Source organism: Pholis gunnellus, assembly GCF_910591455.1.
Source record: "Pholis gunnellus genome assembly, chromosome: 11".
Lineage (NCBI taxonomy): Eukaryota > Metazoa > Chordata > Actinopteri > Perciformes > Pholidae > Pholis > Pholis gunnellus.
The window spans coordinates 11,716,730-11,731,374 of record NC_136538.1 but is presented as its reverse complement, the minus strand read 5'-3'; the positions used below and the strand labels follow the sequence as shown (position 1 = coordinate 11,731,374).

At 38.1% G+C, this 14,645-nt stretch overlaps 1 protein-coding gene across 1 annotated transcript in view; it reads right to left on the bottom strand.

The window, feature by feature from the left end:
- Window positions 1-14,645, bottom strand: part of eys (eyes shut homolog) — a gene marked incomplete at both ends in the record, with an annotated part of 143,311 nt that overhangs the window by 102,158 nt on the left and 26,508 nt on the right. The window contains 8 exons of the mRNA XM_079168679.1: window positions 547-660; window positions 1,346-1,459; window positions 4,558-4,671; window positions 4,774-4,896; window positions 7,034-7,147; window positions 7,898-8,020; window positions 9,930-10,043; window positions 12,067-12,189. Coding sequence (XP_079024805.1) covers window positions 547-660; window positions 1,346-1,459; window positions 4,558-4,671; window positions 4,774-4,896; window positions 7,034-7,147; window positions 7,898-8,020; window positions 9,930-10,043; window positions 12,067-12,189 — 939 coding nt within the window. The remainder of the gene's footprint in view (window positions 1-546; window positions 661-1,345; window positions 1,460-4,557; window positions 4,672-4,773; window positions 4,897-7,033; window positions 7,148-7,897; window positions 8,021-9,929; window positions 10,044-12,066; window positions 12,190-14,645) is intronic.

Sequence of the window (14,645 nt, the reverse complement as noted above, 5' to 3'; positions counted from 1 at the left end):
TCAGAAAATTGCAGTCATTACTAACATGGGACGGAAACAAGCTGCGTCAACAAGTAAACATCATTAAAAATCAGGTCATTTAACAACAACAACTGATTAAATCCTAATTTAATAATTTTTCAATTAAAGTTAAATTAAACATTCCTATTGTGTTAAATACTGATCACCAAACGTGTCAGTTAAGTATTATACAATATATGACTACAAATGTTTTGTTGATTTATGACAGTAAACTATGATCTACCTTCTCCCAAATCACCCATCAACATTTGAATTCCCACTGATATGCCAAGACGATGCTGTAGTGACGCTATAGCTCTATCGTCTGACTGAATGATGAAAGTTGTCACATGTGGCAGAAGCACCCACCATAGCTTACATCTCAGTAATTACTCAAGGTTTTTTTGTATTCAACCAACCGCAGGTAGCAAATGAAGATGTTCTCATTTTGTTGAGACATGTGAAGTGAGTTCAGACAGGTGAAAATAATAGTATGTGGAGTTAATTAACTTTGCTTCTTGTCCCCATTCCCTCAGTGCTCATTACCTTTAAACGGAGCCACACATTGGCAGAAGTAATTACCAGGCTGGTCAATGCAAGTGGCTCCATTCTTGCAGGGGGATGAAGCACACTCATCAATGTCAAGTTCACACTCTGCACCTTTGACAGGAAAGAACACAGAATGATAAATATGTTATACTATCGCTGGCATTAATGTTTGGCTGTTCTGAAACATTCAGTGTTGAAATCACAAAACGCATCACTGCAGTAGCTGTTAGTTAAACCCGGAGAGGGTTTAACCGAGAATAACAGGCTCTTGTGTAAATTATTTTTGATTTGTCGATTATGATCTTGATACCGTAACAGATGCTGTGAAAGCTGACTCCAGCTAAAACACCAGAGAGGGGTCTCTGTGGTGCCACAACAAGGTATGAACAGCGAGAACTTCATTTCAGATATAATTCTGAACTTTCAAAAAAGTTTTCTTTTAAACATTATTTATGGGGGTTTTTAAAAAGGAAGAGAACCCAGCTTCGTCGAGATGATAAGACTCAGCACTGCAACCAGTGGTATTGTCTGCAATGCACTGAATCTGGCTCTGTGGGAATTATTAGCGGAAACAGGTGGAATAACATGATCTTTGTTTTAGTTGAGAGTTATTCCATTATTCTTCTCTGTGATTTTAACAGCCACATGTAGGGAAATAATTAAGACTTCAAAATGTGTGCAAGTATTAAACCACTGTTTTGTCTCTACACTTTAAAGAGGAGCGTCTGATGGCTGCCGACTTATCGTTCATGTTAAAACATACAAAGACCCGAATAAATGAAGCACATTCACTAACCTGTAAAGCCAGGCGTACAGACACATCCATAGCCATGAACGAGGTCAACACATGTGGCGTCGTGCAGGCAGGGTGAGGATATGCACTCGTCTATGTTGACTTCACAGTAGTTTCCTGTAAACACATGAGATTTGAAAGAGTCAGTGGTTCAAGAATGCACTGGCTAAAACTGTGGCTATAAGCTGCAAAATGATAGCGGTCCTTCAGAGCCCAGACACACCCTCTTCCATTACCCTCCTAAACTCAGCTATCAGGAATACTTAGGCCTACTTGCAGGATGAGGTGCATGTTGATCTCTGATTGTGTTGTTGCAGCTCAAGGATTCTGTTGACATATTTTTGATTGTAATGATATGTTAGTCATACTTTATGTTGATGTTGAGATTATGTTGCTTTCAATGTGTGTGTGTGTGTGTGTGTGGGGGGGTGGGGGGGTGACAGGATAGTCATGTATTGTTTTTATTGCTGTTCCAAGTCTGTGTTACTCTGCATAATGCTATTTCATGTTTGTTTTATGACCAAATACTGCGGCTTTGATTTGTAACATTTTATGACTCATGCTCAGTTTTGCACTTTCCTTCAACTCAGTAAAATATATGTTGCGTTTGACTTAAAGCCTCTTCGTGGAGAGTTTAACATTTGATGATTGGTGACACCTTCACCAATTGCAGTTGCAGTATTTTAAGACAGATGTCACAAAAATTAAGTCAGTCTGACATACCGTGTGCATATTTTGCAACACTTGGAATAAACACATTTTTACTGTTATGCTAGCAAAGTTATTTTGACACCGTTTTGGATATTTGACAAGTAAGGGTTTTAAATCAAACAACTATCTTTCTGCTCAAACACCATACTTTCTGTAGATGACTTCTATTCTTTCTGTAGCTGATATCTATTTCTATATTGTATATAGAACAGATCATGTAATATACAATATGCTTCATTCCCTTGGCTTTGCATAATTTGTTTACTCCGTAAATACAAAATAGATATGCTGCACACGTGATGTTATTTGCATTATCGCTATTTCACACATTTAAAGTCGCTGTAAGCTTTGGAGGAGGCTGATATATAGTGTGAAATCCCAGAGTACTGTTTTCTGCTCTTTTCCCTACAAACGTCTAAAAAGAGTTTGTTTTACTGTATAACCTCATCGCCTCCCATGTGGCTTGAAGGTTAGCATGAGTTCATAGTTGAGAAACTGAAATTGTCTTTGAGATATTGTCGATACTGATGCTCAATGTAGCCAAAAACCTTCAGATTCTCTGAAAGACTCCAGGGACATCCAAAGATTTTTATAAATCCATTCATTGCCAGTGAAGTTTCCTCTTACAGCAGGTACAACTGACACTTTAAAGCTGAAGGCTTTTCATGATTTAACTCTCAGTATAAACCACCTGTATCCAGAAAGTCAGAAAGTTTCACCAGCATGAAAAAGCAATCAAGACAAAAGTAATTTTGTATAATTTAATAGATGGTAAATGGACTGTACTTAGCGTATAGCGCTTTTCTAGTCTTTCCGACCACTCAAAGCGCTTTCACACTACATGTCATCATTCCCTCATTCACACACTGATGGAACCTGCCCATCAGGACTAACTAATATTCACACACCAGCAATTTGGGGTTATGCGTTACTTGGCCAAGGACACATCGACATGTGACTAACGGAGCCGGGGATAGAACCGCCAATCCGATAATTGAAGGACGACCCTGCTCTCCACTGAGCCACAGTCGAGAAATGCCATGCAATTTGCTGAACATATTCTTGCACCCAGAGGGATAAACCCTTTTCACTGGGTATTGATTTTAATGACGCCATACCCTTTCCTCGGTCACCACCCTAAAAATAAACTTTACATCTTCAGCCTCAATGTTGGTAAGAACATGTAACTGGGGGCAGCGGAGCTTTTGAGTGGTAGCTTTGCTGATAAACGAAAGAGCATCTGGAAAATCTACTTTGAGAATATAAAACTCATAAATCGCAAATGATGAATCTCATCATTATGTGTTTAAACTAAGATACCTGCACAATTAAGCCGATCGCCTGTCACACACTATGAGCAGAGAGGATAGAAAGTCGTTCCCCTCTTCACATAAAAAAAAAAATATTGCCGTGATGGGATTTCTGAGGCTCCTCTGTAGCTGTGCTTCAATAAAAGGTTTCCATTATTGAGAGGCATCGAGCTTCAATGGAATGTAATCAAGAAATTGTTTGTTGCCATACATTTTTAAAAAAGCACAGCTGGAGTGTAGTCTATATTTCCATTCCTAGAATACATTTATAGTGCCACCTGTCGTTGAAGGAGAAGTAGGACGAAAGCTGTGATGATATAAAATTGAGTAAAGTGAGTAAAACTCCTCAGATCACGCACCAAGCACGGACATGTATATGAACTTTAATTTAATCTACACAGTTCAGCTGTCAGCAGAGCTCTTGCCACTTTGATTTTCCTGGGATCTTTTCCAATCCACCCGTCTTCTAAATCAAACATCACATTTAGCAACAGTGTTTATACTGTAGAATTAGCTGTTCTGTTTGGCATGGCATGTGTCGTTATATCATTAATGTAGAGCAAACAAAGAGATCCACACAGACTGTAAAATACATTTCAGTCATGTATGACATGAACGAGATAGCTGTAGAGCTGTAAAAATACTTAACAGTCAAGACAACACCATTAGAATGAAACAACCCAAACCACTGCACCATTACATGTTGCATTACATTGTGTTGTAATTATATCTCTTAGAAGAGTTTCAATGCAAAATTATACTTTGTAATAAAACATTTTGTTGTTGCATTGAGACCAAATGACATGACAAATGGACATATTGCATTTTAATTATTACCACATTTGTTACAACAACCAAATGTGTGATTTCTGGATGAACAATAATTGATTTTCTATAATGTATTTGAAGTTGATTTAATAAAGTTAGAAAAATATAAATATCTTTAAGTGTAATATTGAAGATCCATGCTGATGCACCAACACGTCTACAGTTAAATATCTAATTTGCCTGAATTTAAAGTTCTGAAGTCAAATTAAAAACCACATTACAAGAACAACAACTATATTCTCTCTAAACATACTCACATCCATGTGTTTAAACACACTGGTACGCAGGTACTCATCATTCGTCGCATAAAGGTTAGAGCAGTGTTGTGCAAACAAACACATTCGTGGTAAGAAGCGTATGAAATACCTGTGATTCCAAGAGGGCACTGGCAGCTGAAAGAGTTGAGCTCATCAATGCAGGAGCCTCCATTTTGACAGGGCTGGCTGAGACATTCATTCATTTCAATCTTGCAGTTATTTCCTTAGAAAGCATAAAAGGCGCACAGCATGTTGACACATTGTTTCGCTGAATAAAATGTCACTTTAACTTACAAAGAATAACTTCAAGATAGCTTTCACTTACCGATAAATCCAGGTGCACAGAAGCAATTGTAGCCACCGAGTGCGTCTTTACAAATACTCAGGGCTCCACACGGCTTTTCTTCACAGTCATCAATGTTTATCTCACAAAACTGGCCTGTTAACCCTGCAGAGAAAGGACATTATATTCTATAGGATGTCTGCACTCCAGGGGACAATCCCTTAAACAATATGTATATACTGTAACACTGTCTCTAGCAGTGATACAGGTATAAATAATTATACTTATTAAAGAGAAAAATGAGAATTTGATTAGCTGATTTTCTTCCTGTCTTTCCTTTTCTTTCTAGTGCTCAAGTAAATGACAACATGTACAATCACTGTAATATTGTCAAATATTAAAATGGTGCTTCAAAACAGCAGTAAGTACCACCAGTGGGGAGGGATAACATGTTTTGTTCATCAAAGATGCTCACTCGATTTCCGGTTTGAGAACTCATTCCTGCAGCACTCTATAAAGCAAAGCTCATTTGGTTCTAAAAAAGGAAAAAAATCTGAGCAGCTCTTTACTCTACCGGATTACAGCACACGTTTGAGACTTCTCTGGTTTCTGGCTTTGAGAGGCAGCTCATGTTCAAACATATTGATTGAACTTTCCCAGGCCATGGAAATATATTGGAATATCTTAAACTAGGAACAGAATCCTAGTTATCTGCAATTTATATGGAAATAATGTTATATTTATATTATAAGTGAAATGATTAGATGTTTATAATGTTGACATTTTGCACACTAATCAGCAAGTATTTACTGCATTTACGGCAGTTACTGAAAGAAAATTACTAGAATGCTAAGCTATTTACTTTTACTTATTTATAATTACCTCATTTACCTATACCTAGTAATTACCTGTGAATTACTGTAACAAATGGAATGATTGATTAGACTTGGATTGGAATTGGACTCATTTTTCAAGTGATACAATGTGATTATTACCTCGTGCAATCCACTACCATCAAATCATTTCATAACTAACAATTCCTTTGATAAAATATGAGTTTGGATCCTAAGAGGAAAAACATACTTTCCAAGTATCATCACTGCTTTGAAGTCGGCTCACAACCTGATGAACTGAGCCCGGACTTACACATTTCATAGGCTGGTTCGTTGTTGCTTAAGGCAAAAGAGATTAGACTCCCACAGAGGAGGAAGGTGAACAAGCGAAAGCATCAAACCGAGAGAGTAAGTGTGCTATATACATGTTTCATTCAAGGAATTACCTCCATTTGAGACGAGCTGCTGCCGGATGGAGAACCTACCTGGTAAACAATCACACTTGAACCCTCTTGATAGATCCACACATGCTGAACCGTGTAGACACAGGCCATCAACACAGTGGTTTATAGGTGTTTCGCAGTGCGGCCCAGAGTACCCATGGTGACACACACATTGATAAGTATTTGCCAGCTCTTCACAGAGGAGAGTCCCCCCTGAGTCGCAAGGATTTGACACGCATTGGTTCACAGATGAGGAGCATTCATTGCCATGGTATCCTGTAAAAAGAGGGATCAAAGTAGTGATTGATGTGCAGAGCTATGTACAGTATCCTCCTGACTTCCCACGTCTGGCAGACATCGGGGATTGTGATTTCACGTAATGCCGTCGTTGCCAGTGTTTTTCCTCTCTGCTGATTTGCAAATTCTATCCAGCATGAGCCTGAAGCACTAAAACCAACGAGGGATTTCAGCAACAGTACACAAAGTAAAACTACTGTGATATGTGTGGTGGGGTTTTTTTCCCACCAAATGTAACTAATTTGCAGATTCGTACACATGCTTTCTAATGGTATTCACTTAGAGGTTACCGCTGTTTTGGTGCTACCACAACAGTAATCAACAACACTAATACATTTTCACATGCTTTCAGGGCTGAATTCAAACGAGAGAGATTGATGTCGAATGAACCAAGAAGAGCAGAAGACACACTGTGTTTATAATGATTATATAGCTTAGAGCATTTGCATGTTGCTTTGCTATTGCATGTCTGCATTTCTATATAGAGTTACTGTGGTAACGACTATAGCAACTTGTATTCTTATTGTAATTTACTTCTATTCTATATTCATGTTTTTTGATTTTTGTACTTAATTTAACTGTGCTATGCTATGCACCAGTCCTTGTAGTTTGAAACTTACTTGGCAATAAACCAGATTTCTGATTCTGACAAGCTTGATTGTTGTATCACAACAAAAATTGAGCTGAACAAATTCATCACCAATCAACTTCATAAATGTGCTTCAATACCTGCAGGGCAAATACATTGTATTTCCCCAGCTGAGTTGTAGGAGCAGGTTCCTCCATTTCTGCAGAACTCAACATCTGATGCACATGAGGAGACGAACGTGGAGCAATTCTTACCTGAGAGGTAGATAAAGATTGTTAATCGAGCGCTGTAAAAATGAACACACACTAAGAAAAATGAGCACATCACCAACACAATGACACACCTCAATATGACCGTCCTACAAATGAGGTTGACTGCAGAGGGTGACAACCATTCACGTGAGGAACCAGCGTGATGTGAGGTGTGTGTGTGTGTGTGTGTGTGTGTGTGTGTGTTTGGTAATGGAGCCAGTCGGAGTGATACTACAGTATAACTGCCATATCTTTATACCACTGCAGTTTCTTACAACAGCCAAAGGCACACACGATTTATTTAGTCTAGGTTTATGCCTGCTTACACGGTCACAGTGCAAAAATATGAATACAATTCCCTTGCTACTACTGTGCAAGAAGTGATGGATACAACAAAAGTTCCATTTACACCACAACAAATAGAAAACTGTAGACAAAATAAACATAGTTGGTAATGTAAAGATCAGCATTCTGTTAACTTGTGTCAATATTGCTGTATGTGTAAGATAAACAGCACCTTTGATACATTCTGGTAACCAATACATCATCTTTGGAAAGTACTTTATCCTATACAATGTTCTACAAGAGGAGAAACAAAGATATATTTATACTCAATCAGCTGTCATCGTACTGAATTTCGTGAACGAGCTCTTACATTCGACCAGTTTGATGGTTATCACTGCTGAAGAGTCATCAATCTGCACTATGTTCATTAAAGTCTAAATTATGAAAATGATGCCTCAGATAACTCACCAGCAAAGCCTGAGGGACAGATGCACTCATAGTCTGCAACCAGGTCAATACATGTGGAATTATTGGCGCAGTATCCATGGACACATTCATCATAGTTGATTTCACAGTTCAAACCCCCAAACCCTGGTACGAAGAGAGAAAGAGAAATCTCATCAGTGAATATCAGTAAACACCAGACATGAAGAGACAATAATTAGTATCAAATTGCACCCAAAAGCAATTTATTGCTGTTTCATTGCTGAGCTTTTACATGACTTGTCCATGCAAGCTCATGACATTACGTACATAAAATGGAGAGTAGATTGCACTACAGCCTTTATTTGAGAAATTAAATCATATTTTGTCATATTCTTTGTGACATTATTTTCATGGCGAATGTTTAACTCTAAAGTAACATTAGCATATTTGATATTTTAAAAATAAAAAGGTTAATGTCATGAAGTAAAAGTGAGAGCTGCCAATTTGTGACATTTTAGTCCCCCATAAATATATTCCACTGCATGGTCACGCTACAAAATGACTATCATTAGCACTGTCACACACTGCAGCTACAGGAGGCCCATGACTAATGCTTGGCTATCAGCACCATCGGTGCAGGTCAAATTCTCATCATTTCTCAAACTGACCATGGAACCAATTTCCACCTCTCTCCATGTCATAAAATTTGACAATTATCCTGACTTCATTAAAAATGCATAACAGGCTTCAGCCGCAATCACGGTTTAATCAGAGGTATGTCTCACAGGTAAGATGTCAACCGGACCAAGAGATTATTGGAAAAATAGCTGAGATTTATTCCCTCTTACTCTAATGACGCGAGCGGCAATTTCTGATGGAATGATTTTATGAGATCGGAGAGAATTTTAAGCAAATATCTGTTAACCTTATGGGGATTGAACTGAAAGCCATGAGACGTGAAAACATGTGTAATTAAAAAACATCGTGAATACAGGAAGCAATCAACATCAAATGCTACAAAAAAAAAACTTTTGTTGATAGTATACAGGTAATCATTCCAAAAAAATACTACAACAAATGACTTCACTGATTAGTCCCTGCTCTTTTGGGGAAAGCGTGCTAATCAGCAAAATCACCAGTTGGGTTTGGTTAGGACACATTTTTCTTGACTCTCAACCTTCTATGGCTGTAAAGGTAAATAAATTAAGATACGGCAAAAAAGAAGATAAGGGAACAACTTCCAGGTGTGGAAAAAGGGTTAAATCCTTGTACCCAACTAAAAGAGGGTAGTTATCTATGTTTCTCTTCAGGACATATTGCCCTAAGCTGAGTCTGCAGATAAGAAATCGTTTGTAAGGAAAGTAATGTGCAAGAAGTAGTCTGTTTGCTGTTGTGATATACTTAGGATATTTTTTAGCGGGGGAGTCTGAGGAATGATGTTCCAGTTCTTGAGTTAATATTGTTAAAGTGATTAGTTCGAAAAATGTCACATTTCTATTGTAAGTGTTGAAATGATAAGTCCATTATCACAATAATCGGAGAGGCACGATGTCTTTTTTTTTTTATTCCAAAAAATAAAATAGATATGAACAAACTCTAATAAGGCAACTGGCATATTTTCTCTTTACTCTTTCAACCATTTGAGACTGCAGACTGGAATCTTTGGGACAAAGTAGGCTTCCTTGATTATTTTCACGGTAAATATTGGTCCCATTAGAGAAATGGAAAAATGGTACCAGTGCTCAAAATCTGAAAAATAAACTGCAATGAGAGACCTTATGAAGTTTGTACAGGTTATTCAGTTTATCTAGGATTTATCTACCGAGGTAGTACAAGTGGATGAGTTGTATCTGTGTTCGTTACTGGATACTTAAACGGGTTCACTCACCGTCTTTTTATCTCCATTTATTTATACACAGGAAAAACAAATAGACCACCAAACAACGGAATTGAGATAGACCGAGTGCTAAAGTGTTTTTGAGTGGCTGGTTGGTTGCACACCAACAAAGGTCTGAATTAGCCACATAATTGTATTGCCTCAACTATTTGGGCATCTAATTGCATTGCAACTTACCCTCTGAGCAGAAGCACCGATACAAGTCATTGCCGTCCACACAAATTCCACCGTTCTGGCAGGGCTTTGACTCGCACTCATTGAGATTTACTTCACAAAATGACCCTTCAAACCCTGCAGCATATGTAAAAAAAAACACCGTTATTGGAATCCTTTTTTGCCTGGTTTAATTCCTCAGCCAATTAGGATCAGCATGACTGTGTCTTCACAAACAAAAGCTGGTATTCAAAGCTTGTATTGATTCAAAGAGCTTGCTGGGCACATGCAGACTCAGCTCACTGGATCATTTAATCATGTTTAATAAGAGCCAGTCATTGCCCTTCTGATTTATTGCATTAAACAAGCCAAATCCAGTGATTTTTAAGATCACAGTCAATCCATACACAAAGGGAACCACATGAAACAAATAACATGCATCAGCGCACATGTGTCAACGCACTCGCTCCACACACACTCTCTCTCTCTCTCTCTCTCACACACACACACACACACACACACACACACACACACACACACACAGGCCATTAAAGAGAAGAAACATGTCAGTGTTTAAGGAACATAATTACTGGTGCTACACAGGCTGTTAGTGGGTTAACCTCACACTTATCTAGCATAGAGTATCTGTTATGTGTTTCACACAGTCAGCCAAGGACTAAACAGAGCATCAGGGTCCTAAGATGCTCTTCACAATTCTGAATGTGGAAAAAACAAATATAAAAGAACAGTCAGAATAAACCGTTTCCCCTCCGAAACAATACTGTAGGGTTACATAAAAACAAGAACAATCGAACAACAACTGCTGCAAAAAATCCCAAAAACGGTCTAATGCGAAGTGTGGCTCTTGATCAAACAACAGGCTTTTGGAGCTCAAATAATTTTATGGTAAAAAATAAGTCTTGCACTGAAAACTTGTTCCTGTGAAATGAAAACAAAAATGTGCTGCTGTCAAAAACAGTTTTTGGTTGTAAAAACCAAAAACGTATTGCCCTGCAAAATCTGCTCTTCAACAAACAGCCTTTTTTAAAAAAAAAGCAAAATCCACTACTGTGAGTTCATCAAACATTCTCAGTTCAATAATATGGTTTAGTGTGAACAGTAAATACTAGGTCAAGAAGTTGACAACATGTGATGCACAGTACAGCGAGGGAGGGTATGTGTAACATGCTTTGCAACACATTAGGTTGGCAATATTGGATAATATGGATGCCGAGACTGCCGACCTGAAGCATCTAGACATGACAGCATTTCGCAGTGTGCCCTTGAGAAGTGATTAGGGGAAAGCAGCTCGCCGCAGGTTGCTTTCATTTACATAAGAAATCACTCACAATCCTTCACTTTGACGTCTGCCGAGCATAAGTGCAACAGGAGTAATGAAGTTAGGGTTATTGATTGGGTTACATGAACTCCTATGTAATAGCCATTCATTTGAAAGGAGATAGCAGAGCCAGTGTAGAGTCCACTGAATTATGATTGGTTTGGCTGGATTTCTTTTTTTTTCATTTCTAGTACCGTAACTGTATCCAGGAATGAGCCGCATGATTTCCGGTGCACGTACACACAGTGCTATACTGACACTCTGTCACTTACTGCACGCATATCCTTGACTTGTAAGAGTCTGCAGCCTGGTTATACCCCTGGCAAGCCTCAGCGTATCTAACAGGTCAAGCCTCTTCGTCTTACTCCTGTGTTATCCCCGGCACTGCTGGCAGCTACAGCTGTGATAACAGTCATCCACATGGAGGGGAATCAGCGGGACTTGACTGACACACAAACACAAATTGTTTGTTTCCTGCAGGAGCTGTCAAACTAATCTGCGTAAGGTCATCATATGGTTATGAAGGTGTAAAAACGTTATGCGCAAGTTTTTGGGACTGTTTATTATATTTTTTTAATGCATGGTCTAGTAAGAGAACACGAGAAGGGCTCTTGTGCAGTCTTGATCTGATAAACCTAAAAAAGAGAACAATCTACTTTTTGATCAATAGCTACTAAAACACTACCTGAGTCAGCAGTATTTTCTGTACAGCGACATCATTCCTTTTAGTAAATTGACCTTGAAGCCTGAGAAAATGCATTATTTTCCACGCGTTAATATAGCTGCGTGACAAATGTAACACCTGTTAAAGGTCTCGCTCACCTCTTTCACACGTGCAAGAGACATTCTGTCCACCCTTGGTCTCAGCGCATATTAATGTGTGCTCACTGCACAGTCCAAACGAGCAAAGGTCAATATCCACCGAGCAATCTTTCCCCTTGAACCCTGCAATGAAAAATTGAGTTAAAGGATGGAGAAGGAAATTCAGAATCAGCCAAACCTCGGGAAATAAGGTCTGAGGTCTGAATTCATAAAACAACAGTAACTCACATTACGCAACACTTATATATTTGTGGCTGCATGTTTTATTCAAGATAGACACCTTTTCTCTGGTGCATTAATGGGGGTATTGATTCTTCCCCTTGCAATCTACCTGCTATGCAGTATGCTAATTGAGTGAATCATCGACAGAGACCCACCCTAGCAAACTGATCTATATCACATTTATCTGCCCCACCAAGTGCAGGTCTGCATGCCACTGATAGATACCCATGTCAATATCTATTGTTGTAAATAAAGCACAGACAGATGGTGTGACTGATACTCATTACACGTGTTTGTACAAATATAGATGACTTAAAGGGAGAATCCTAAAATAGATTACTGTGTTTATGCACTGACATCACACGCTTCAACCCGTGGCCATTAGATAATGGCGATGATTACAAAATTAAAAAAGTGCATTTCATTTTTACATTCACAAAAAGGTTAGGAGACTTACTTTATGGAGTCACAGAATATTTGTGTGTTTTTTACCAAATCTTATTCTAACCAAAAACCTCTCAGAACTACAAGCCTCTAAACAGGAAAAATGCACCCATATCACCTCATTAATCTTTGTGCAGTCGGTGTCTGCAAAGTAGGTCTCACTCACTGGCAAAGCAGTGAAATGTTTCAAACACTGCTAATGCAAATCCCTTTTTATCAAGACTTGAATAAACCAACAGGACAGCAGCTACAATATACTTCCTGTTGTAAGCAGTCTCCACTTTCTATACATTGTAACCTGTTTCCAGAGCCAAGCACTTTACATCAACACATCTATCTGGATGTTTGACGACCTTCCAACTACCCTTTTCTCATCATATTATGTATTGCCTTGACTAGTTAATGGACAGCTATTGCCTCCAACAGAGTGTTCAGAAGTGTTTAATAACCAATTGTGCATGCAATTCACTCTGAGGTTAATGTTGCATGAAGGAATGTCACATTTACAGTGTCACCATCTCCAAATGGGACTTCCTATTCTATCTGACAGCTACTAGCGGCTCAGCCCAACTCTGCTTCAGAAACAAAGGCAGAAAGTGAAACGATGTTTTTCACTTTATCTCAAAATGTGCTATAACAAGACATACTATGATGTATTGTTAATACAGTAATACATTAAAGCCAAGTCCTTATATACCCATGTTCAGTGGTTAATGATAACAGCCGCGGGTCATAACTGTTCCTTGGCTCGGAGAACTGCTGTTCATCGGCACATTTAGTAATCTCTCATCACCAACGTTCTGGTTGCTTCACTGAGCTGAAACACTGAAAATCATGTTCCTGGATAGAAATCACAAGAGTCAGTTATTACTTCTAAGTGAGTTTAATAAATACAATTAGACTGTGAGGTTATGTACAGATAAGAAATTGAACTTGTGTAGTTCATTACGTCCACCAAATAGCTTATGTTTCTGGCCTTCTTTGTTTGGTCTTTGTATAGGTTAGCAGGGTAAATACTAGTGCTGTAGTACTCAACATTAGTTTTAGCCTCAAGACCCCTTTTTGAAGGTCTCTGTGCCATTTCAAACATTTATCGGTGCTTAGAAAGGAAGCACGACATGGAAAAGGAGTGTTGAATTTCAGCTCCTTAGTATGTTTGTTTGTATTTGTTTTCCCATAGAAAAAAAGGAAATACTCATGGCATACTTATACATACACATATATATATATATATATATATATGTGTATGTATATATATATATATATATATATATATATATACAGTATATGCCAATAAAAGAGGTGACTGACAAGGAATCTTCATTTGTTTTCTCTGGGTGTTTTTATGGGAATGTTCATTTTTCACAACATTTTGAGGAGCGCCTTGACTACATAGGCACTACGTATAAATATTATAGATTTCAATGAAATTTTGAGTGAAGTCAAGTTCTGGTCAAAATCTAACAATGCAACCATGTGTTGATGTTTTAAGCACCACCAGAAAACTACTACAATCCTTCCCTGGAATACTTAACAGTGGGAACTGTTTCTTAACCATTAATCCTAAATTTCATATTTTCTTTAATAAGTTTGGAACATACATGATTTGGATGAATTGTGCAACCTTGGCCAACGTATCCCTGAGAGCTTTAGGGATAATAACGGTTAAAACAAATTCTATAATAATTATAGATCAATTGGACAACACAGACATACTGTACTGTAGTTGCAAATATAAAACAGTGGCAGGAATTGGTCAGAACACAGGATTGTAAAATAATCTGATTGTGATTTGTGTGTAGGGAGAAGCAAGCAAACCTGACAGACCATCGATCTAATTGACTTTTAGAAAAGATAAAGTGATCAGTAACACCTGTCTATAAATCTTTCAATGAAGTCAAAACAGTAATGGA